Genomic DNA, 25850 nt, shown 5'->3' on the forward strand with positions numbered 1-25850 from the left:
ATTATTTTTTTTATTATTATTTATATTATTATTTTAACCCCTTCAATCCCCTATGGACGTTCCGGGACGTCCAAAAAACGCCTCTTAAGAAACCCCTATGGACGTACCGGTATGTCCAGCCCTTCTTGCAGCTTCAGGGACACATCCCTGCCGCTGCACGGGAGATCAGGCTAACAGCAGAAGCCACCATTTTTGTGTAAAAAAATATATAAAAAATACAAAAAAATAATAATAAAAAAAATAAAAAATATACAAAAAAGATAATAATCATAAAAAATTTAAAAAACATTACATCCCATTGCCCTAGCATAACATCTAGCCAGTATAACCCCCTCCTGCCCCGTTCACAACCCCCAAACCCGTTAAGCCATAGGCATAAAAATTATACAAAAAATGTACACCTTATAGTATGCTCCCTGGTGCTGGGAAAGTATGGAAAATCTATATAAATTAGGTATTTCTGAAATTAGGACACCTGAATTGATAAACTTGGAGGGGATTTTCCATCACTTTATCTAATTTTGTGAGGATTCAGAGGGAAATTTTAAAAAATATTATGTTTTTTTTTCTAATTGTCACTAGTTTTTACCAAATTTCTCATTCTAAATTTTCAGCTAATCATCCAACTATGGTATCAAAAAAAAGCTCTATCTCTCCTTGAAAAAACAATATATAGTCACAGGAAAGGAGAATAATCGCTAAACCGACATACCGCAAAAATGGCAAAATTGCTCTGGGACTTGAGGTACCAAAAACCCCTGAGATTGAAGGGGTTAATGATTTTATTGTTATTTTTTTTTTAAATGAACAACCATTTTTTTTCTCCCTGTTTCAGGACGGGAGGGGGGTGAGAGACATGGTTTCTCACTCCCCTCCCCGCGATCCCCCTGCACCGATCACACTGTGATCTCTATGCAGGTCCTCACAGACATGCACAGAGATCGCAGCATCAGAGATCGCATTTTAAACTGCCCCATCTCGCTTTCATGCCGGAAGCTGTTACATCAGATCAGACAGCAGAAAGCCGGCAATGATGGCTTCTGCTGTCAGGGGGGAGTCCAGGCTGATCTCCCGCTACAAGAAGGGCTGGACATACCGGTACATCCATGGGGGATTCTTGGGATGCATTTTTTGGACGTACCGGTATGTCCATAGGGGATTGAAGAGGTTAAGGCCCCCCACAGCATTTCAATCGGGTTGAGGTCTGGACTTGGTTCATTTTTAGCCATTCTGCTGTAGATTTGCTTGTGTGCTTGGAATCACTGTCCTGTTGCATGACCCAATTTGGGCCAAGCTTTAACTGTCAAACAGATGGCTTCACAGAGTAGAATACTTTGGTATACAGAGGGGTTCATGGTCGAACTTAATGACTGCAAGGTTTCCAGGCCATGTGGCTGCAAAAAAAAGCCATCGTGCTTGACAGTTGGTATGAGGTGTTTGTGCTGATATGCAGTGTTTGGTTTTTGCCAAATGTGGTTCTGTGCATTATGGCCAAACATCTCCACTTTGGTCTCATCTGTCCAAAGGACATTGTTCCAGAAGTCTTGTGGTTTGTTCAGATGCAACTTTGCAAACCTAAGCCGCGCTGCCATATTCTTTTTAGGAGAGGAGAGGCTTTTTCCTATTGTACTGTCATGAAAATTAACATGCTAACTGAAGCCTGTAGACTCTTGTGTTTTTTGCAATTTCTCTGAGGACGGCAAATTCTTACCTTGGGGTGAATTTGCTGGGACATCCACTCCTGGGAATAGGCCTTAGCATTATGTTAACACACACCTGAATGCTCCAGACCAGCAAACTGCTAAAACGTTGGCTTTAATAGAGTGTACTTCACTTTTCATGATTGATCAAGGGCATTTTAATTAGCAGCAACTGTCTACTTAGCATCTTACTTCCTATGGAAGCAGTAAGGGTATACTTAGTTTTTCACACATGGCTTCTCCATTTTGGCTTAATTTTTGTTGAATAAATCATGACACAATGTAATATGTCATATGTTGTTGTTCATCTGAAGTTTTATTTACCTAATTTGTAAACCTGCTATGGAACATATGATTGTTATTATGTCCTGATATGTAAAACCATAGAATTCAAGGAGGGTGTACTTTCTTTTTCAGACAACTGTATATCTGGGTCCTTTTCCACATTTTATTGTACTATTGAAGTAACAGTTTCCATCAGAACAGATTCAGTTGAAGCTTGTTTTATATAAAACGTAATAGTTTGTTTTATATGAAACTGGGACAGTTAACAAGTACCCAGGTTACCATTCTTTGAACCCCTGGTGTCACGCCAACTTGTGTAGTGCATACATGGACTTGCTACCCGGTAGAGATGGTATGACCAATTTCAGTATGAGAGGGGTTAATTTGATTGTATAGGCATGTGGTGCCAAAAGGTCTTTTAACATGAATTTGCCCTTCTGAAGCTGGGACTCCAACCAGGGCCCTCTGCAAGGTGTGTAATGTTACCAAGAAGGTGCCGCTATGTCTAGGTCCAATGTAAACGGAGTGATTAATCCACCATATGCCTGTATCTCCTCATAGATAGTGGATTCTTTTGATATGCTAAGTGACCACTAGCAGTCAGGAAAACCATTTCTTCCAGGGTCATATCCAACACATACATCAATAATAACCCATAGAATCATAATCATACCTCCTTTTGTGCATTTCTAGAATGGGGAAAGCACACCCTACAAAAAGAATACAAATATGGCTAGTAAAACGTAAGCTGTTTGGAAGAAATTGTGAAGTCCATGGTATTCGCTCATAAGTAGCAAGTGTGACATATCTATGGACTTTATCATTTACAAGAAATTCATAAAACGCGAGAATTATTGCTGTGGCGAGCACAGGAGGGAGAATAAAATGAAAAATGAGTAATTCACTACAAGTGAGTAGTTAGGTTTTCTGTAATTTCTTCTTTTTATTTGTATCTTTTGTTTGTAATAAATATTCCTTTATTAAGTTCTGCCTTTGTCTGGTAGACTCGCGTTACCTGATTAGATCATTTTATTGGTAATTTTAAATCACATCATTATTGTTTGGGGGACCAAGGCACCCCACTTATAAATTGTCTTGGTGGTGGCAGCGTTATGTTATTAGTTATATCATTATAGTTAGTTGTGGGTGGTATTAAGGGTGGATATTTTTATTACTATTTCCGGTCTAGGGCAGACTGTCACTAACGGTGGTTCAGGCTGTGGATCCACCCTGCAGTACAAGGAAAGGCGACCCAAGCGATGATGACGAGTAATGCAGGATCAGATGGTACTAGGAGCAGACAATCGGATAGTCGGGGTCACGAGCAGAGGTCAGGACAGGCAGCAAACACAGATAGTCGGGGTCACGAGCAGAGGTCAGGGCAGGCAGCAAACAACGGATAGTCAGGTACAAGCTGAGTTCAGGTAAAGGCAGGCGGCAAACAACGGGTGGTCAGGTTCAAGCAGAGTTCAGGCAACAAAAAGGCAAATAAGATTCAGGAACGCTAGTGTAGGCAATAAAGGCTCTATCGCAGGCAAGGGATAGCTCTAAACTGAGGGTTTAAATATCCCTCCATCCCTAGATCCTCCTACCCACCTAATTAAGGGGGAGGAGGAAAAAAGATAAAAGGTCCCTTTAAGCCTCTCATGAATATTCATGAGATAGCCGTTCGCGCATGCGTCTCGGCGCGCGCCCCGCTAGATCTCTCGATCCACACGGGGGCGCGCGTCCCGCGGCAGGACGGACCTCGCCGCGTTTCCCGTGAGCGGGGCGAGCCGGGAGCTGCCTGCGCGAGCTGCGTCTCGGCTCCCCTGCACGAGGACAACGCGGATCCGCCGGCGAGGTAACACAGACAGATAGTGAATTTTAACCCTTTTTACCACCAGAACCAAGTCACGCGCATGCTTGGAGTAGGGTGCATTTGTCACACCTGGTAATTACTCGAAAGTATATATAACTAGTAAATATGCTATTATCTGATTACAGTAAATGTAGGCCATGACCTTTATACCCAGGGGTTAGCCCCCCCTATAACTTACACACACATGCTAACACTCTAACACAATACACTAACATCCACACCACACGCTAACACCATACTAGCACACAATAACAAAATACACACACTTGCTGGATAAGAGTGTTCTATAATCTTAGAAGTCACAATAATGTAAAGAGAAACATGATTTTGCATCAAAAGGTGTGTAAATAAAAGCAAATTAAAACTTTCTAAACACTTTAGGTACGTAAGCAACTTTCTGTATGTCATAAAATCAAGTCTATGGTAAAGCACTGTCCCCTATCCACACCTTAAACCTCACGGTTTGAAACATACGTGTCCCTCTTTGGCCTTTTCAAATAATGGGAAGTATTAAACCCATCAAGACTAAACTGGCCATAGGGCAAATTCCCAGTAGGCCACTGCGTTTTAACACTTAAGTTTCTAGGGGGCCGGCTACAATGTTCCCTGTAAAAGATTATGGGAAAGCAGAGCTGATTTTCAAATGTAACATGTAGTTGCCTGCTATTTACAGCTATTTACTGTACTTTACTTAGGGAATCCTATGGTTTTTTCCAGACAGGTTAAACCATTCATAATTGCCCGGCTAATCACTGACTTCCCCACCAAATACAGCAAAGTCTGCGAAGATTGTGAGCCTTAAGGTCCTGGACCCGACTTTCAAAATCTCGTACGAGCTTCCAGACTGTTGCAACACTGGAGCTGGGAGTATTGGCTCGCTTTGATCTCAAAATGCTCCACAACAGGGACCCCCCCCCAAAAAAACAATTTACATATCACTTGTGCACAAAACATTTCCCTTGGGCTGTACAGTGTCACTATATACTGTAATATATATATATATATATATGAACTAAATGAGAGACTAGGCCCTATAGGGTTAAATATTACTTTTCCTTTAGGTGAACATGAGAGCATATTTATATGATATATGTCTACCTTATTTTGTGGCAATCTATAACACTTTTTAAAAAGTATTGTACCTGGTATCGGGAATAAGATATTAAAAGAGCTGTGTTCCTCTATGGCAGGGGTGTCCAACATGCGGCCCGCGGGCCAAATGCGGCCCACGAGACCTCAAGGTGCGGCCCGCATAAGGTCGGCAGCCAGGGCAACCGATCTTACGCGGGCCGCACCTCGAGCCCTGCTACAACAAGAGCCGTGCTACTTACCTGTGGGAGGGTCTTTTGTACTGCACAGAGGAAGCGGAACCCAGCAGAGTTCACGTGACATCACATGACTCTGCTCCAGTCCGGCTTCCTCTGTGCAGTACCAGAGAATGCAGAGGGAGGCCGCGCCCCCTGCTGAAGTCTGTGCAGGTCTGTCTGAGCGGCATCGAGGAGCTGCAGTGCAGGTAAGAGGGTGGGGAGGGTGCTTGAATGAGTATGTGTGATTGAGGGAATGAATCTGTGAATGAATGAGTATATGAATGAATGAGTGTGTGTGTCATAGCATGGATGTGTAAGTGCTGGAACCTAGGCATGATGGGACTGTGATTGCTGTTAGCAATCACACTCCTATCATGCCAAGTCAGCCAGTACATGCTGAAACCTGGCTAGCTGCCCCCCTTGTATATTGATGCTGCCTGCAGTATGGGGTCTGCACATCACTTACAGCCACCCTGTACCAGCATGTACTGGCTGACTTAGCAATCACACTCCTATCATGCCAACAACAATCACAGTCCCATCATGCCTAGGTTCCAGCATTTACTGGTTGGATGTGTAAGTGCTGGAATCTAGGCATGATGGGACTGTGATTGCTGTTAGCAATCACACTTCCATCATGTCAAGTCAGCCAGTACATGCTGAAACCTAGCTAGCTGCCCCCCTTGTGTATTGATGCTGCCAGCAGTATGGGGTCTGCACATCACTTACAGCCACCCTGTACCAGCATGTACTGGCTGACTTGGCATGATAGGAGTGTGATTGCTAACAGCAATCACAGCAACACAGTCCCATCATGCCTAGGTACCAGCATTTACTGGTTGCTTGGGTATGATAGGAGTGTGATTTCTAACAGCAATCACACTCCTATCATGCCAAGTCATATTGCTATTTTTTTTGTCCAATTGTGGTGTGTTACCTACTTTTATTAAAAATGTTTTTATTATTATTTTTAAAGGTAGGGGGTCATTTTCAGTTTTGGCTAAGTGAACCGTGAATGTTTTGGTCCAGATTTTCATTTCGGTGTATCCCTAGAATAAATAGAACTATTTCATTTTTAACTTTCTAGGCCCAGAAATCAGTGAGAGGAAAAGTAAAGGTTTTGTGTCTTTTATTTTAATCTGCATATTTTATTAAAGGCCATATTTTCTCACAGTGAAAAATTCTGATGAAGTGGCCCACTGCAGAAAAAACTTGGACACCCCTGCTCTATGGCCTGATATCTTCTTTAGGAAACAGGTCCATTATATGCGGACTGTGCAGGAGAGAGAAAGATTAAGAAACCGGGGAGCTGACTTAAGCTGATAGATGAGCAGGAAGCTTGAGTAGATACTATGCAACATCCTTCCCTTTACTGGCTATATAGTCCAAGAAAAATTAACCACAAGCAGGAAACAGGATAAATGATTATAAAAATCAACAAGCGAATGTTCTATTAAATAAATAAAAAAAGACACAATATAACAGAACAAAGCAGCTTCTGCTTTTCAAACTATAAACTGGGTGATATATTTAAAACAGGTGTGGGTCTAGGGCAGACCTGGGCAAAGCACGGCCCGCGGGCCACATCCGGCCCGCTGAATAGCTCGGACCGGCCTGCAAAGAGTGTCCTGGTGACTCACCAATGAGTCCGGTGTCCCCCCCCGCCCCGGTCACTTACCTTAAACTCCTGTGTTGGAAGCGTTTGTCTCGGGTGCCGGCGCTTTACGCTGGGCGCCGGCATATGACGTCAGACGCCGGCGATCAGCAGTGAAGCGCCGGCACCCGAGACAAACGCCTCACGCTTCCAACACAGGAGTTTAAGGTAAGTGACCGGGGCGGGGGGGGAGATCCTGAGAAGGGGGGGTTAGGGAGTTAGAGGGGAGATACTGAGAAGGGGGGGTTAGGGAGTTAGAGGGGAGATACTGAGAAGGGGGGTTAGGGAGGGAGGTCTTACTGTGTGTGTGTGTCTTACTGTGTTTGTGTGTGTGTGTCTTACTGTGTGTGTGTGTGTCTTACTGTGTCTGTGTGTGTCTCACTGTGTCTGTGTGTGTCTTACTGTGTCTGTGTGTGTCTTACTGTGTCTGTGTGTGTCTCACTGTGTCTGTGTGTGTCTTACTGTGTCTGTGTGTGTCTTACTGTGTCTGTGTGTGTCTCACTGTGTCTGTGTGTGTCTTACTGTGTCTGTGTGTGTCTTACTGTGTCTGTGTGTGTCTCACTGTGTCTGTGTGTATCTTACTGTGTCTGTGTGTGTCTCACTGTGTCTGTGTGTGTCTTACTGTGTCTGTGTGTGTCTTACTGTGTCTGTGTGTGTCTCACTGTGTCTGTGTGTGTCTTACTGTGTCTGTGTGTGTCTTACTGTGTCTGTGTGTGTCTCACTGTGTCTGTGTGTATCTTACTGTGTCTGTGTGTGTCTCACTGTGTCTGTGTGTGTCTTACTGTGTCTGTGTGTGTCTTACTGTGTCTGTGTGTGTCTCACTGTGTCTGTGTGTGTCTTACTGTGTCTGTGTGTGTCTTACTGTGTCTGTGTCTTACTGTGTTCATAGCTTATTCAGTTATTGTAATAAATATTTTAGCCCATTTTTTAGCTCAAAATATTTTTTCCTTTTTTTTCTCCTCTAAAATCTAGGTGCGTCTTATCAGCAGGTGCGTCTTATAGAGCGAAAAATACGGTATGCACTCCGAAGCCTTGTTCATTTTGTTCACTTCTGTGCTGTGCTAATAGTTATTCAGGCCTTACTTATTCAAGCACCTCTACCAATGACGTAGGCTTGAATAACTTTATTAAACAGCACATAAGTTAACAAAATGGACAAGGCTTCGGAGTTTGTAGTTTGTAGAGGTCTGGCCCTCTAAAACCATTCCAATTTCTCATGTGGCCCCATGGGAAAATTAATTGCCCACCCCTGGTCTAGGGCAAACTTCAATGCCATAGTTAGGGGGGCACATATGAGGCTGGCTTAGCAGCAACTTTCACTTTAACTAGTGAAACCTATATGTTTTATTTTCAGTACAAGTTAAGCTATTCATACACACCTAAATACATTTAGGGCAAACCCTGTATTGCATAATAATATATAGTGATAAGAACCCCAAAAACCTATTTTTTCCCTATTGTTTCCACCAAAAATACAAACCAAATAGTGTCACAGAAAACTCCACCCCCTTTGGTAAATGTATCCATTTGATGTGGTCATCCAGATGTAGGTGACAGTACACAATATAAAGCAGTTTAGGCACACATGAGAAAGGGTTACATTTGATAATCACTCTAAACAAACAAAACATAGGTAGAAAATACACGTCCACAAGTGCCAAACCCTTTCTGCACCACTAGTGCACATGTTTTTGTGAGCTGCAATCGATAATTTGAGGGAGATGTGGTCCAAAAAGCTGATTTATTTATTATTTTTTAATTTAAATGTATTTATTTATTTAAAAAGTAAACATTTTTATAAATATGCCACGACTTGTCTTTTTTTTTTTTTTTTTTTTACATTGATTTGTTTTGGGAAGGAGTTTTATAATGACGATGTGCAGCTGTGACATCATAATATCATTAAACTTTTGCTTAGTTTGCAGTATGCTGGCTTTTTAAGATTGAATATTACATCATTTTTTGCCATGGTAACAAGTAGTCATATTGGCGTCAGTCTCCATGGAGCCACTACCTAATTGTAGCAAGCAGATTTTATTCTTTAATAAAGTTTCACAAACTCAGGTTTTGGTACCATTACACATACTTATTAAAAATCGGTGTATCTAAAGGTCCGTGTCATTGATTACTTGATTTAACTGTCAGATGCAGAGGTGAGCTGGGTGGCCTGCAGAACTAACTTCTTGCCACGGACTAGAAATTAAGTTTCCCATGTGGTATCAAACTCATGGCTCATCAGGAAATGACAATATAGTCAAAATGTCTTTTCTTCTGCCATATTTGGGTCCTTGTATGCATGTTATCTACCATACAAATTAGTAATCCTAAATACTTACCTTGCCTTAAGTACTGCTTCCCTATTTGTGTAGCATGCACCCTCCTCCTCGCCCCTCCTAGGTTAATGGGGATAATTATACCGGCTAAAAGTAGTTGTGATGCATACTTATAATAACATAGAGTGTATTTGTTGATTATTTTAATATGCAAAAATATAATCTAGTAAAATATATAAGATCATAAAATAAATGTCCTTATGTAACATCTAGAGTACAAGCCACCAAGCCATTACACCACCGTGTTAGACCACAACAGATAAAGGGACATACTAAAACGAATGACAAAATGGAATGCCCATAGACTTTAATGGGGAGGAATGCCCATAGACTATGATGGGGAGGAATGCCCATAGACTATAATGGAAGGGAAAAGAATCATTGATTTTGAAATAAAAGCTTAAGAAATAGCATTTAGATCTTTGGCACACATACTCCCCTAGCACACACATGTGATCTAAAACTCAGATTACGTTGGATTATAGCTGTTTTCTATGGAATGACAGGTGAATGACAGTATTAATGGAATGCCCATAGGATATAATGGGAGAAAAATCAAACCTGTTTTTCAGACAAAACAATCTGAACTATAGGATATAATGGGAGAAAAATCAAACCTGTTTTTCAGACAAAACAATCTGAACTATCATATAGATCTCTGGCACATATACTCTCCTAGTACAGGTATAGGTTCTAAAACTCATATTAAGTGGAATTATAGCTGTGTTCTATGGAATGACAGGTGAATGACAGTATTGATGGAATGCCCATAGGATATAATGGGAGAAAAATCAAACCTTTTTTTCAGACAAAACCCTCTGAAAAATCATATAGATCTTTGGCACATATACTCTCCTAGTACAGATACATGATCTAAAACTCATATTAAGTGGGTTTATAGCTGTTTTCTATGGAATGACAGGTGAATGACAGTATTGATGGAATGCCCATAGGATATAATGGGAGAAAAATCAAACCTGTTTTTCAGACAAAACCCTCTGAAATATCATATAGATCTTTGGTACATATACTCCCCTAGTACAGAGACAGGATCTAAAACTCATATTATGTGGGATTATAGCTGTTTTCTATGGAATGACAGGTGAATGACAGTTTTGAGTGAATGCCCATAGGATATAATGGGAGAAAAATTAAACTTGTTTTTTAGAGAAAACCCTCTGACATATCATATAGATCTTTGTCATGTATACCCCCCTAGTACAGAGACAGGATCTAAAACTCATATTATGTGGGATTATAGCTGTTTTCTATAGAATGACAGGTGAATGACGGTTTTGAGGGAATGCCCATAGGATATAATGGGAGAAAAATCAAACTTGTTTTTTAGAGAAAACCCTCTGACATATCATATAGATCTTTGTCATGTATACTCCCCTAGTACAGTTATAGGTTCCAAACCTCATATTAAGTGGAATTATAGCTGTTTTCTAAGGAATGACAGGTGAATTGCAGTATTGATGGAATGCCCATAGGATATAATGGGAGAAAAATCAAACCTGTTTTTCAGACAAAACCCTCTGAAATATCATATAGATCTTTAGCACATATACTCCCCTAGTACAGAGACAGGATATAAAACTCATATTATGTGGGATTATAGCTGTTTTCTATGGAATGACAGGTGAATGACGGTATTGATGGAATGCCCATAGGATATAATGTGAGAAAAATCAAACTTGTTTTTTAGAGAAAACCCTCTGACATATCATATAGATCTTTGTCATATATACTCCCCTAGTACAGTTATAGGTTCCAAACCTCATATTAAGTGGAATTATAGCTGTTTTCTATGGAATGACAGGTGAATGACGGTATTGATGGAATGCCCATAGGATATAATGGGAGAAAAATCAAACTTGTTTTTTAGAGAAAACCCTCTGACATATCATATAGATCTTTGGCACATATACTCCCCTAGTACAGAGACAGGATCTAAAACTCATATTATGTGGAATTATAGCTGTGTTCTATGGAATGACAGGTGAATGACAGTATTGATGGAATGCCCATAGGATATAATGGGAGAAAAATCAACCCTGTTTTTCAGACAAAACCCTCTGAAATATCATATAGATCTTTGGCACATATACTCCTCTAGTACAGAGACAGGATCTAAAACTCATATTAAGTGGAATTATAGCTGTTTTCTATGGAATGACAGGTGAATGACAGTATTGATGGAATGCCCATAGGATATAATGGGAGAAAAATCAAACCTGTTTTTAGACAAAACTCTCAGACATATCATATAGATCTTTGTCATGTATACTCCCCTAGTACAGTTATAGGTTCCAAACCTCATATTAAGTGGAATTATAGCTGTTTTCTATGGAATGACAGGTGAATGACAGTATTGATGGAATGCCCATAGGATATAATGGGAGAAAAATGTAACTTGTTTTTAGAGAAAACCCTCTAACATATCATATAGATCTTTGTCATATATACTCCCCTAGTACAGTTATAGGTTCCAAACCTCATATTAAGTGGAATTATAGCTGTTTTCTATGGAATGACGGTATTGATGGAATGCCCATAGGATATAATAGGAGAAAAATCAAACCTGTTTTTCAGACAAAACCCTCTGAAATATCATATAGATCTTTGGCACATATACTCCCCTAGTACAGAGACAGGATCTAAAACTCATATTATGTGGGATTACAGCGGTTTTCTATGGAATGACAGGTGAATGACAGTTTTGAGTGAATGCCCATAGGATATAATGGGAGAAAAATCAAACTTGTTTTTTTAGAGAAAACCCTCTGACATATCATATAGATCTTTGGCACATATACTCCCCTAGTTCAGTTATAGGTTCTAAAACTCATATTAAATGGAATTATAGCTGTTTTCTATGGAATGACAGGTGAATGACAGTTTTGAGTGAATGCCCATAGGATATAATGGGAGAAAAATCAAACTTGTTTTTTTAGAGAAAACCCTCTGACATATCATATAGATCTTTGTCATGTGTACTCCCCTAGTACAGTTATAGGTTCCAAACCTCATATTAAGTGGAATTATAGCTGTTTTCTATGGAATGAGAGGTGAATGACAGTAGTGATGGAATGCCCATAGGATATAATGGGAGAAAAATCAAACTTGTTTGTTAGAGAAAACCCTCTGACAAATCATATAGATCTTTGTCATGTATACTCCCCTAGTACAGTTATAGGTTCCAAACCTCATATTAAGTGGAATTATAGCTGTGTTCTATGGAATGACAGGTGAATGACGGTATTGATGGAATGCCCATAGGATATAATGGGAGAAAAATCAAACCTGTTTTTCAGACAAAACCCTCTGAAATATCATATAGATCTTTGGCACATATACTCCCCTAGTACAGAGACAGGATCTAAAACTCATATTATGTGGGATTATAGCGGTTTTCTATGGAATGGCAGGTGAATGACAGTTTTGAGTGAATGCCCATAGGATATAATGGGATAAAAATTAAACTTGTTTTTTTAGAGAAAACCCTCTGACATATCATATAGATCTTTGTCATGTATACTCCCCTAGTACAGTTATAAGTTCCAAACCTCATATTAAGTGGAATTATAGCTGTTTTCTATGGAATGACAGGTGAATGACAGTATTGATGGAATGCCCATAGGATATAATGGAGAAAAATCAAACTTGTTTTTTAGAGAAAACCCTCTGAAATATCATATAGATCTTTGGCACATATACTCCCCTAGTACAGAGACAGGATCTAAAACTCATATTATGTGGGATTATAGCGGTTTTCTATGGAATGGCAGGTGAATGACAGTTTTGAGTGAATGCCCATAGGATATAATGGGATAAAAATTAAACTTGTTTTTTTAGAGAAAACCCTCTGACATATCATATAGATTTTTGTCATGTATACTCCCCTAGTACAGTTATAAGTTCCAAACCTCATATTAAGTGGAATTATAGCTGTTTTCTATGGAATGACAGGTGAATGACAGTTTTGAGGGAATGCCCATAGGATATAATGGGAGAAAAATTAAGATTGTTTTTTAGAGAAAACCCTCTGACATATCATATAGATCTTTGTCATGTATACTCCTCTAGTACAGTTATAGGTTCCAAACCTCATATTAAGTGGAATTATAGCTGTGTTCTATGGAATGACAGGTGAATGACAGTTTTGCGTGAATGCCCATAGGATATAATGGGAGAAAAATTAAATTTGTTTTTTAGAGAAAACCCTCTGACGTATCATATAGATCTTTGGCACATATACTCCCCTAGTACAGAGACAGGATCTAAAACTCATATTAAGTGGAATTATAGCTGTTTTCTATGGAATGACAGGTGAATGACAGTTTTGCGTGAATGCCCATAGGATAGAATGGGAGAAAAATCAAACTTGTTTTTTAGAGAAAACCCTCTGACATATCATATAGATCTTTGTCATGTATACTCCCCTAGTACAGTTATAGGTTCTAAACCTCATATTAAGTGGAATTATAGCTGTGTTCTATGGAATGACAGGTGAATGACGGTATTGATGGAATGCCCATAGGATATAATGGGAGAAAAATCAAACCTGTTTTTCAGACAAAACCCTCTGAAATATCATATAGATCTTTGGCACATATACTCCCCTAGTACAGAGACAGGATCTAAAACTCATATTATGTGGGATTATAGCGGTTTTCTATGGAATGGCAGGTGAATGACAGTTTTGAGTGAATGCCCATAGGATATAATAGGATAAAAATTAAACTTGTTTTTTTAGAGAAAACCCTCTGACATATCATATAGATTTTTGTCATGTATACTCCCCTAGTACAGTTATAAGTTCCAAACCTCATATTAAGTGGAATTATAGCTGTTTTCTATGGAATGACAGGTGAATGACAGTTTTGAGGGAATGTCCATAGGATATAATGGGAGAAAAATCAAACTTGTTTTTTAGAGAAAACCCTCTGACATATCATAAAGATCTTTGTCATGTATACTCCCCTAGTACAGTTATAGGTTCTAAACCTCATATTTAGTGGAATTATAGCTGTTTTCTATGGAATGACAGGTGAATGACAGTATTGATGGAATGCCCATAGGATATAATGGGATAAAAATTAAGATTGTTTTTTAGAGAAAACCCTCTGACATATCATATAGATCTTTGTCATGTATACTCCTCTAGCACAGTTATAGGTTCCAAACCTCATATTAAGTGGAATTATAGCTGTGTTCTATGGAATGACAGGTGAATGACAGTTTTGCGTGAATGCCCATAGGATATAATGGGAGAAAAATTAAATTTGTTTTTTAGAGAAAACCCTCTGACATATCATATAGATCTTTGTCATGTATACTCCCCTAGTACAGTTATAGGTTCCAAACCTCATATTAAGTGGAATTATAGCTGTTTTCTATGGAATGACAGGTGAATGACGGTATTGATGGAATGCCCATAGGATATAATGGGAGAAAAATCAAACCTGTTTTTCAGAGAAATCCATCTGACATATCATATAGATCTTTGTCATTTTGAACACTGGTGACACTCGTAATATGTTGGTCACCAGAATGAGGAATCTGCACACACACCAAAGGAACTCTGGTGCTTAACTGCGCCAGGAAGGGCCAGCTCCCCAGTAGATCAAAATATATAAAGGCTCCATGCACTCAAGGGTTCCAGCTCAGGCAAATTTATTAAAGGAAGACAGCAACAATGTTTCAACCTTACAATGAGGTCTTTATCAAGTTGATAAAACTGTTATTTTGTTGAATTGAGTCCTCACACAAGTATGCCTTCCACTCTTCTCCGATAAAACATAAGTTTGCCAGTTGGTAACAAGCAGCTGCAATAGACAATAATATGTCACAATTTTATTTTGCTTTTTCTTTTCCCTTCATGGAATCTATGACTATAACCTCCCTGGTATTAAAAAGGACTACACCAAGGCACCAGTGCTGTCCGGAGCCCCAGGAATCCGTGTTAAAAGGAACCAACAAAATGTCTTTGTTTAAGGCGACATTTTCCCCCAAGAAGCTGTAGAAAATGTCTGCTCTTCCTCGCACCAAACTTTGGTAAATGTAGGTGGGGCACATCAAAATCTTTTCTGTAAGATTTCTCTGGCAGATGAAGTTGCTTATGGCTTCTTCAATAGCTTCATCACAAAGCCATTGTCCGGGATCCAGTGTTTTCAAAATCTGTTCTTTTACTGTTTCTAGCAATTTGTTATCTGAATCTGTTGGTGGCAGGTTCCAGGGGGTTAAGTCATCCCATGCAACAAGTTCATTCATTTCATGCCCATCCTTCTTTGGCGTTGAGTGTTTAGGCAGTTGGCCCAAGGATTTGATGGAAGTATCAAACTCAATTATGGCTATATGACTTTGTAGCCAGTATAACTGAGCTGCAAGAGCAAATTCTGCATTTCTCACCACTAACTAAAGTAAACCATCTCATACTTACAGGCAATAGGAAGCAACTTCGAATAAAGTAAACATTGCCCTAGTAAATTAGATAAATGGTTTAAATGTTATAATGAGGCTTAAAGTGATATTTATTAATTAAAATAAACTGAGATAGTGGGTTCTATCCAATTATGTGAGATAAATCAGTTATTGTTTTTTTGACTAAATAGGTTGTATTTCCGTCTATGGTATTCAATGAGCTGAGATAGATTAATTTAAGCCTCTGAATAGAGCTGGATATTTCAATATGCTGATTTAGACATGTGTTAAACTGGACCAAACTAGGCTTATTCGGCTGTTAAAACATTTCCAAATTAGCCCAGCATAATACATAATTAAATTGGTAAGATTTCTTTAAAGGATGTGATTAACCCCAGCGTCTATTTTACAATGCTTTCCAAAAAACTACCAGATAAATTTCCATCTTTGTTCATCTATAATTTCCTACCAACTCATTCAGTGCATCCCCACAAATTATATATTGAGTTTTTAGAGGACAAGTAGGATCTAATATACACAAACCATTTAATATTTTCACAGTTGCTTCTATTAAAAAATATACATAGCCAGTGTAAAGTAAGTAGAATAAAAAATCTAACTTTATTTAGGTATTTACCTTGATTTTGGAAACACCTCCTATGCCTAGTATTTATATTTATTTTGGTAGTTACTGGGCAAAATATGAAAGATGTGCATCACTGTTTTCAAACATATATATATATATATATAGACGGAAATATAACCTATTTAGTCAAAAAAACAATAACTGATTATCTCACATAATTGGATAGAACCCACTATCTCAGTTTATTTTAATTAATAAATATCACTTTAAGCCTCATTATAACATTTAAACCATTTATCTAATTTACTAGGGCAATGTTTACTTTATTCGAAGTTGCTTCCTATTGCCTGTAAGTATGAGATGGTTTACTTTAGTTAGTGGTGAGAAATGCAGAATTTGCTCTTGCAGCTCAGTTATACTGGCCACAAAGTCATATAGCCATAATTGAGTTTGATACTTCCATCAAATCCTTGGGCCAACTGCCTAAACACTCAACGCCAAAGAAGGATGGGCATGAAATGAATGAACTTGTTGCATGGGATGACTTAACCCCCTGGAACCTGCCACCAACAGATTCAGATAACAAATTGCTAGAAACAGTAAAAGAACAGATTTTGAAAACACTGGATCCCGGACAATGGCTTTGTGATGAAGCTATTGAAGAAGCCATAAGCAACTTCATCTGCCAGAGAAATCTTACAGAAAAGATTTTGATGTGCTCCACCTACATTTACCAAAGTTTGGTGCGAGGAAGAGCGGACATTTTCTACAGCTTCTTGGGGGAAAATGTCGCCTTAAACAAAGACATTTTGTTGGTTCCTTTTAACACGGATTCCTGGGGCTCCGGACAGCACTGGTGCCTTGGTGTAGTCCTTTTAAATACCAGGGAGGTGATAGTCATAGATTCCATGAAGGAAAAAGAAAGAGCAAAGTAAAATTGTGACATATTATTGTCTATTGCAGCTGCTTGTTACCAACTGGCAAACTTATGTTTTATCGGAGAAGAGTGGAAGGCATACTTGTGTGAGGATTCAATTCAACAAAATAACACTTTTATCAACTTGATAAAGACCTCATTGTAAGGTTGAAACGTTGTTGCTGTCTTCCTTTAATAAATTTGCCTGAGCTGGAACCCTTGAGTGCCTGGAGCCTTTATTTATTTTGATCTACTGGGGAACTGGCCCTTCCTGGCGCAGTTAAGCACCAGAGTTCCTTTGGTGTGTGTGCAGATTCCTCATTCTGGTGACCAACATATTACGAGTGTCACCAGTGTTCAAAATGACAAAAATCTATATGATATGTCAGATGGATTTCTCTGAAAAACAGGTTTGATTTTCCTCCCATTATATCCTATGGGCATTCCATCAATACCGTCATTCACCTGTCATTCCATAGAAAACAGCTATAATCCCACATGATATGAGTTTTAGATCCTGTCTCTGTACTAGGGGAGTATGTGTGTAAAATATATATATGATATTTCAGAGGGTTTTGTCTGAAAAACAGGTTTGATTTTTCTCCCATTATATCCTATGGGCATAGCCTCAAAACTGTCATTCACCTGTCATTCCATAGAAAACAGATGTAATCCCACATAATATGAGTTTTAGATCCTGTCTCTGTACTAGGGGAGTATATGTGCCAAAGATCTATATGATATGTCAGAGGGTTTTGTCTGAAAAACAGGTTTGATTTTTCTCCCATTATATCCTATGGGCATTCCATCAATACCGTCATTCACCTGTCATTCCATAGAAAACAGCTATAATTCCACTTAATACGAGGTTTGGAACCTATAACTGTACTAGGGGAGTATACATGACAAAGATCTATATGATATGTCAGAGGGTTTTCTCTAAAAAACAGGTTTGATTTTTCTCCCATTATATCCTATGGGCATTCCATCAATATTGTCATTCACCTGTCATTCCATAGAAAACAGCTATAATTCCACTTAATATGAGATTTAGATCCTGTCTCTGTACTAGGGGAGTATATGTGCCAAAGATCTATATGATATGTCTGAGGGTTTTGTCTGAAAAACAGGTTTGATTTTTCTCCTATTATATCCTATGGGCATTCCATCAATACTGTCATTCACCTGTCATTCCATAGAACACAGCTATAATTCCACTTAATATGAGGTTTGGAACCTATAACTGTACTAGGGGAGTATATATGACAAAGATCTATATGATATGTTAGAGGGTTTTCTCTAAAAAACAAGTTACATTTTTCTCCTATTATATCCTATGGGCATTCCATCAATACTGTCATTCACCTGTCATTCCATAGAAAACAGCTATAATTCCACTTAATATGAGGTTTAGAACCTATAACTGTACTAGGGGAGTATACATGACAAAGATCTATATGATATGTCAGAGGGTTTTCTCTAAAAAACAGGTTTGATTTTTCTCCCATTATATCCTATGGGCATTCCATCAATACTGTCATTCACCTGTCATTCCATAGAAAACAGCTATAATTCCACTTAATATGAGGTTTTGAACCTATAACTGTACTAGGGGAGTATACATGACAAAGATCTATATGATATGTCTGACGGTTTTTTATGGAAAAACAGGTTTGATTTTTATCCTATTATATCCTATGGGCATTCCATCAATACCGTCATTCACCTGTCATTCCATAGAAAACAGCTATAATTCCACTTAATATGAGGTTTGGAACCTATAACTGTACTAGGGGAGTATACATGACAAAGATCTATATGAAATGTCAGAGGGTTTTCTCTAAAAAACAGGTTTGATTTTTCTCCCATTATATCCTATGGGCATTCCATCAATACCGTCATTCACCTGTCATTCCATAGAAAACAGCTATAATCCCACATAATATGAGTTTTATATCCTGTCTCTGTACTAGGGGAGTATATGTGCCAAAGATCTATATGATATTTCAGAGGGTTTTGTCTGAAAAACAGGTTTGATTTTTCTCCCATTATATCCTACGGGCATTCCATCAATACTGTCATTCACCTGTCATTCCATAGAAAACAGCTATAATTCCACTTAATATGAGGTTTGGAACCTATAACTGTACTAGGGGAGTATACATGACAAAGATCTATATGATATGTCAGAGGGTTTTCTCTAAAAAACAAGTTTGATTTTTCTCCCATTATATCCTATGGGCATTCCATCAATACCGTCATTCACCTGTCATTCCATACAACACAGCTATAATTCCACATAATATGAGTTTTAGATCCTGTCTCTGTACTAGAGGAGTATGTGTGCCAAAGATCTATATGATATTTCAGAGGGTTTTGTCTGAAAAACAGGTTTGATTTTTCTCCCATTATATCCTATGGGCATTCCATCATTACTGCCATTCACCTGTCATTCCATAGAACACAGCTATAATTCCACTTAATATGAGGTTTAGAACCTATAACTGTACTAGGGGAGTATACATGAGAAAGATCTATATGATATGTCAGAGGGTTTTCTCTAAAAAACAAGTTACATTTTTCTCCCATTATATCCTATGGGCATTCCCTCAAAACCGTCATTCACCTGTCATTCCATAGAAAACAGCTATAATCCCACATAATATGAGTTTTAGATCCAGTCTCTGTACTAGGGGGGTATACATGACAAAGATCTATATGATATGTCAGAGGGTTTTCTCTAAAAAACAAGTTTAATTTTTCTCCCATTATATCCTATGGGCATTCACTCAAAACTGTCATTCACCTGTCATTCCATAGAAAACCGCTATATTTCCACTTAATATGAGTTTTAGATCCTGTCTCTGTACTAGAGGAGTATGTGTGCCAAAGATCTATATGATATTTCAGAGGGTTTTGCCTGAAAAACAGGTTTGATTTTTCTCCCATTATATCCTATGGCATTCCATCATTACTGTCATTCACCTGTCATTCCATAGAACACAGCTATAATTCCACTTAATATGAGGTTTAGAACCTATAACTGTACTAGGGGAGTATATGTGCCAAAGATCGATATGATATTTCAGAGGGTTTTGTCTGAAAAACAGGTATGATTTTTCTCCCATTATATCCTATGGGCATTCCATCAATACTGTCATTCACCTGTCATTCCATAGAAAACAGCTATAATTCCACTTAATATGAGTTTTAGAACCTATAACTGTACTAGGGGAGTATATGTGCCAAAGATCTATATGATATGTCAGAGGGTTTTCTCTAAAAAACAAGTTTGATTTTTCTCCATTATATCCTATGGGCATTCCATCAATACTGTCATTCACCTGTCATTCCATAGAAAACAGCTATAATTCCACTAAATATGAGGTTTGGAACTTATAACTGTACTAGGGGAGTATACATGACAAAAATCTATATGATATGTCAGAGGGTTTTCTCTCAAAAAACAAGTTTAATTTTTATCCCATTATATCCTATGGGCATTCACTCAAAACTGTCATTCACCTGTCATTCCATAGAAAACAGCTATAATCCCAAATAATATGAGTTTTAGATCCTGTCTCTGTACTAGGGGAGTATATGTGCCAAAGATCTATATGATATTTCAGAGGGTTTTGTCTGAAAAAACAGGTTTGATTTTTCTCCCATTATATCCTATGGGCATTCCATCAATACTGTCATTCACCTGTCATTCCATAGAACACAGCTATAATTCCACTTAATATGAGGTTTAGAATTTATAACTGTACTAGGGGAGTATACATGACAAAGATCTATATGATTTGTCAGAGGGTTTTCTCTAAAAAACAAGTTTCATTTTTCTCCCATTATAGCCTATGGGCATTCCCTCAAGACTGTCATTCACCTGTCATTCCATAGAAAACAGCTATAATCCCACCTAATATGAGTTTTAGATCCTGTCTCTGTACTAGGGGAGTATACATGACAAAGATCTATATGATATGTCTGAGGGTTTTGTCTGAAAAACAGGTTTGATTTTTCTCCCATTATATCCTATGGGCATTCCATCAATACTGTCATTCACCTGTCATTCCATAGAAAACAGCTATAATTCCACTTAATATGAGTTTTAGAACCTATAACTGTACTAGGGGAGTATATGTGCCAAAGATCTATATGATATGTCAGAGGGTTTTCTCTAAAAAACAAGTTTGATTTTTCTCCATTATATCCTATGGGCATTCCATCAATACTGTCATTCACCTGTCATTCCATAGAAAACAGCTATAATTCCACTAAATATGAGGTTTGGAACTTATAACTGTACTAGGGGAGTATACATGACAAAAATCTATATGATATGTCAGAGGGTTTTCTCTCAAAAAACAAGTTTAATTTTTATCCCATTATATCCTATGGGCATTCACTCAAAACTGTCATTCACCTGTCATTCCATAGAAAACAGCTATAATCCCAAATAATATGAGTTTTAGATCCTGTCTCTGTACTAGGGGAGTATATGTGCCAAAGATCTATATGATATTTCAGAGGGTTTTGTCTGAAAAAACAGGTTTGATTTTTCTCCCATTATATCCTATGGGCATTCCATCAATACTGTCATTCACCTGTCATTCCATAGAACACAGCTATAATTCCACTTAATATGAGGTTTAGAATTTATAACTGTACTAGGGGAGTATACATGACAAAGATCTATATGATTTGTCAGAGGGTTTTCTCTAAAAAACAAGTTTCATTTTTCTCCCATTATAGCCTATGGGCATTCCCTCAAGACTGTCATTCACCTGTCATTCCATAGAAAACAGCTATAATCCCACCTAATATGAGTTTTAGATCCTGTCTCTGTACTAGGGGAGTATACATGACAAAGATCTATATGATATGTCTGAGGGTTTTGTCTGAAAAACAGGTTTGATTTTTCTCCCATTATATCCTATGGGCATTCCATCAATACTGTCATTCACCTGTCATTCCATAGAAAACAGCTATAATTCCACTTAATATGAGTTTTAGAACCTATAACTGTACTAGGGGAGTATATGTGCCAAAGATCTATATGATATGTCAGAGGGTTTTCTCTAAAAAACAAGTTTGATTTTTCTCCATTATATCCTATGGGCATTCCATCAATACTGTCATTCACCTGTCATTCCATAGAAAACAGCTATAATTCCACTAAATATGAGGTTTGGAACTTATAACTGTACTAGGGGAGTATACATGACAAAAATCTATATGATATGTCAGAGGGTTTTCTCTCAAAAAACAAGTTTAATTTTTATCCCATTATATCCTATGGGCATTCACTCAAAACTGTCATTCACCTGTCATTCCATAGAAAACAGCTATAATCCCAAATAATATGAGTTTTAGATCCTGTCTCTGTACTAGGGGAGTATATGTGCCAAAGATCTATATGATATTTCAGAGGGTTTTGTCTGAAAAAACAGGTTTGATTTTTCTCCCATTATATCCTATGGGCATTCCATCAATACTGTCATTCACCTGTCATTCCATAGAACACAGCTATAATTCCACTTAATATGAGGTTTAGAATTTATAACTGTACTAGGGGAGTATACATGACAAAGATCTATATGATTTGTCAGAGGGTTTTCTCTAAAAAACAAGTTTCATTTTTCTCCCATTATAGCCTATGGGCATTCCCTCAAGACTGTCATTCACCTGTCATTCCATAGAAAACAGCTATAATCCCACCTAATATGAGTTTTAGATCCTGTCTCTGTACTAGGGGAGTATACATGACAAAGATCTATATGATATGTCTGAGGGTTTTGTCTGAAAAACAGGTTTGATTTTTCTCCCATTATATCCTATGGGCATTCCATCAATACTGTCATTCACCTGTCATTCCATAGAAAACAGCTATAATTCCACTTAATATGAGTTTTAGAACCTATAACTGTACTAGGGGAGTATATGTGCCAAAGATCTATATGATATGTCAGAGGGTTTTCTCTAAAAAACAAGTTTGATTTTTCTCCATTATATCCTATGGGCATTCCATCAATACTGTCATTCACCTGTCATTCCATAGAAAACAGCTATAATTCCACTAAATATGAGGTTTGGAACTTATAACTGTACTAGGGGAGTATACATGACAAAAATCTATATGATATGTCAGAGGGTTTTCTCTCAAAAAACAAGTTTAATTTTTATCCCATTATATCCTATGGGCATTCACTCAAAACTGTCATTCACCTGTCATTCCATAGAAAACAGCTATAATCCCAAATAATATGAGTTTTAGATCCTGTCTCTGTACTAGGGGAGTATATGTGCCAAAGATCTATATGATATTTCAGAGGGTTTTGTCTGAAAAAACAGGTTTGATTTTTCTCCCATTATATCCTATGGGCATTCCATCAATACTGTCATTCACCTGTCATTCCATAGAACACAGCTATAATTCCACTTAATATGAGGTTTAGAATTTATAACTGTACTAGGGGAGTATACATGACAAAGATCTATATGATTTGTCAGAGGGTTTTCTCTAAAAAACAAGTTTCATTTTTCTCCCATTATAGCCTATGGGCATTCCCTCAAGACTGTCATTCACCTGTCATTCCATAGAAAACAGCTATAATCCCACCTAATATGAGTTTTAGATCCTGTCTCTGTACTAGGGGAGTATACATGACAAAGATCTATATGATATGTCTGAGGGTTTTGTCTGAAAAACAGGTTTGATTTTTCTCCCATTATATCCTATGGGCATTCCATCAATACTGTCATTCACCTGTCATTCCATAGAAAACAGCTATAATTCCACTTAATATGAGGTTTGGAACTAATAACTGTACTAGGGGAGTATACATGACAAAGATCTATATGATATGTCAGAGGGTTTTCTCTAAAAAACAAGTTTAATTTTTCTCCCATTATATCCTATGGGCATTCACTCAAAACTATCATTCACCTGTCATTCCATAGAAAAAAGCTATAATCCCACATAATATGAGTTTTAGAACCTATACCTGTACTAGGAGAGTATGTGTGCCAGAGATCTATATGATAGTTCAGAGGGTTTTGTCTGAAAAACAGGTTTGATTTTTCTCCCATTATATCCTATGGGCATTCCATCAATACTGTCATTCACCTGTCATTCCATAGAAAACAGCTATAATCCAACGTAATCTGAGTTTTAGATCACATGTGTGTGCTAGGGGAGTATGTGTGCCAAAGATCTAAATGCTATTTCTTAAGCCTTTATTTCAAAATCAATTATTCTTGTCCCTTCCATTATAGTCTATGGGCATTCCTCCCCATTATAGTCTATGGGCATTCCTCCCCATTAAAGTCTATGGGCATTCCATTTTGTCATTCGTTTTAGTATGTCCCCAGATAAATACATGGAGCAACAACACCCGAGGAAATATTTTATCATTAATCTTACACTGACATAAGGTCAAATAACATTCATATGCAACGCCATCATGTGAACCTATGTATATTGGTACAACCTTCCCTACATTATTCTACATTATTTATATATATATATATAAACTCTAATTAATGTGTGTGTGAAACATGTATATAAAAATATACGGTAAATACCTTAGTGCTGCCCAATATGATGATATGTAAGTCGATAATAATAACTGCAAAGGACGGGCCAGAGCTATGTTGTATGCAATAGTAATACTATGTGTTACTCTCCATCTACAGTATAGTTACATATTACACACGTAATATATGTAATATACATACATACATACATACATACATACATACATACATACTACACAAGACGTTAACGCTTTCCTTCCTCCTTCCTGAGCATATCAGGATCTAAAGGGCATCTTTATACAAAGAAGGATAGAGTCTCAAACACAAAGATAGCATTGTATAATACTGGTACCCAGCACAGCCCCGCGAATAACCACCTCAATCCTTACTCTGTGATTTAGTACCGTGAACGGAGACAACATAGAGCCAAATATAAATTTAGTACGATTCTTTAATGACTAAAAACGGTCTGAATATACGTCACTGTATAGAGGTTTGCTTCTACAGTACATAGATAAAAATATATGCACTCCATACTTTATTAAGACAATGCATCCACACTAATTTATATTAACTGATGTATTTATATCGTGATATATACTACTGAATGATATGATCATTACATTTATTTAACCTATCCCTCAACACAAAGCCGCAAATAGGCAGTTTAAACATATGTCCCTTACATATTATTCAGCCCGAACGTTATGTCTGTGTAGAGAATAGGAATCGTGGTGACAGTCGGGTTGAATGTTTTCTTACGCTACAATCCCATGCTGGTTTATTCTTCTCTTACCTTTGAATAAATAATCATACTCATCATCCCTGGTCCCCATGTCGCGACGTCCTGGGGCTTGGTCCGATAGTCCTCACAATAGAACGAAAGCTTAGCAGCAGACTGACATCCAAAGAACAGCGACTCCTTCTGGGAACACAGGTGCAAACATTACACTATGTATGGACAGAGCGCCCTCTACAGGTTGAGAGTACATTTCACAGAGAGGAAAGCAAGACACACTGCGAACGTCATCACCTACACCAGACAGTTTTATCTCTTCCTTTTTGTTGTTTGGTGTATGTTAAAATGTATGTGTATATGTGCCTTGTTTGAAAATACATTTATTCAACTCAAAAACATAGCATTAAGAACATACATTTGAAGTTTTCACACATTATGTACAGGATACTGTACTTAAGATTGCCACCGTTTACCAAGCTATTTCCTGGACAATCGTTGAATGGT

At 37.9% G+C, this 25850-nt stretch overlaps 1 protein-coding gene across 1 annotated transcript in view; it reads right to left on the reverse strand.

The window, feature by feature from the left end:
* The window catches only part of LOC128491511 (ras-related protein Rab-11B-like), a 31907-nt gene extending 6389 nt beyond the window's left edge, over nucleotides 1-25518 (reverse strand). The window contains exon 1 of the mRNA XM_053463833.1: nucleotides 25404-25518. Coding sequence (XP_053319808.1) covers nucleotides 25404-25443 — 40 coding nt within the window. The 5' untranslated portion in view covers nucleotides 25444-25518. The remainder of the gene's footprint in view (nucleotides 1-25403) is intronic.
* Between the last annotated feature and the right edge of the window lie 332 nt (nucleotides 25519-25850).

The sequence above is a fragment of the Spea bombifrons genome, chromosome 1 (assembly GCF_027358695.1).
Source record: "Spea bombifrons isolate aSpeBom1 chromosome 1, aSpeBom1.2.pri, whole genome shotgun sequence".
In the NCBI taxonomy this organism is placed as follows: Eukaryota; Metazoa; Chordata; class Amphibia; order Anura; family Pelobatidae; genus Spea; species Spea bombifrons.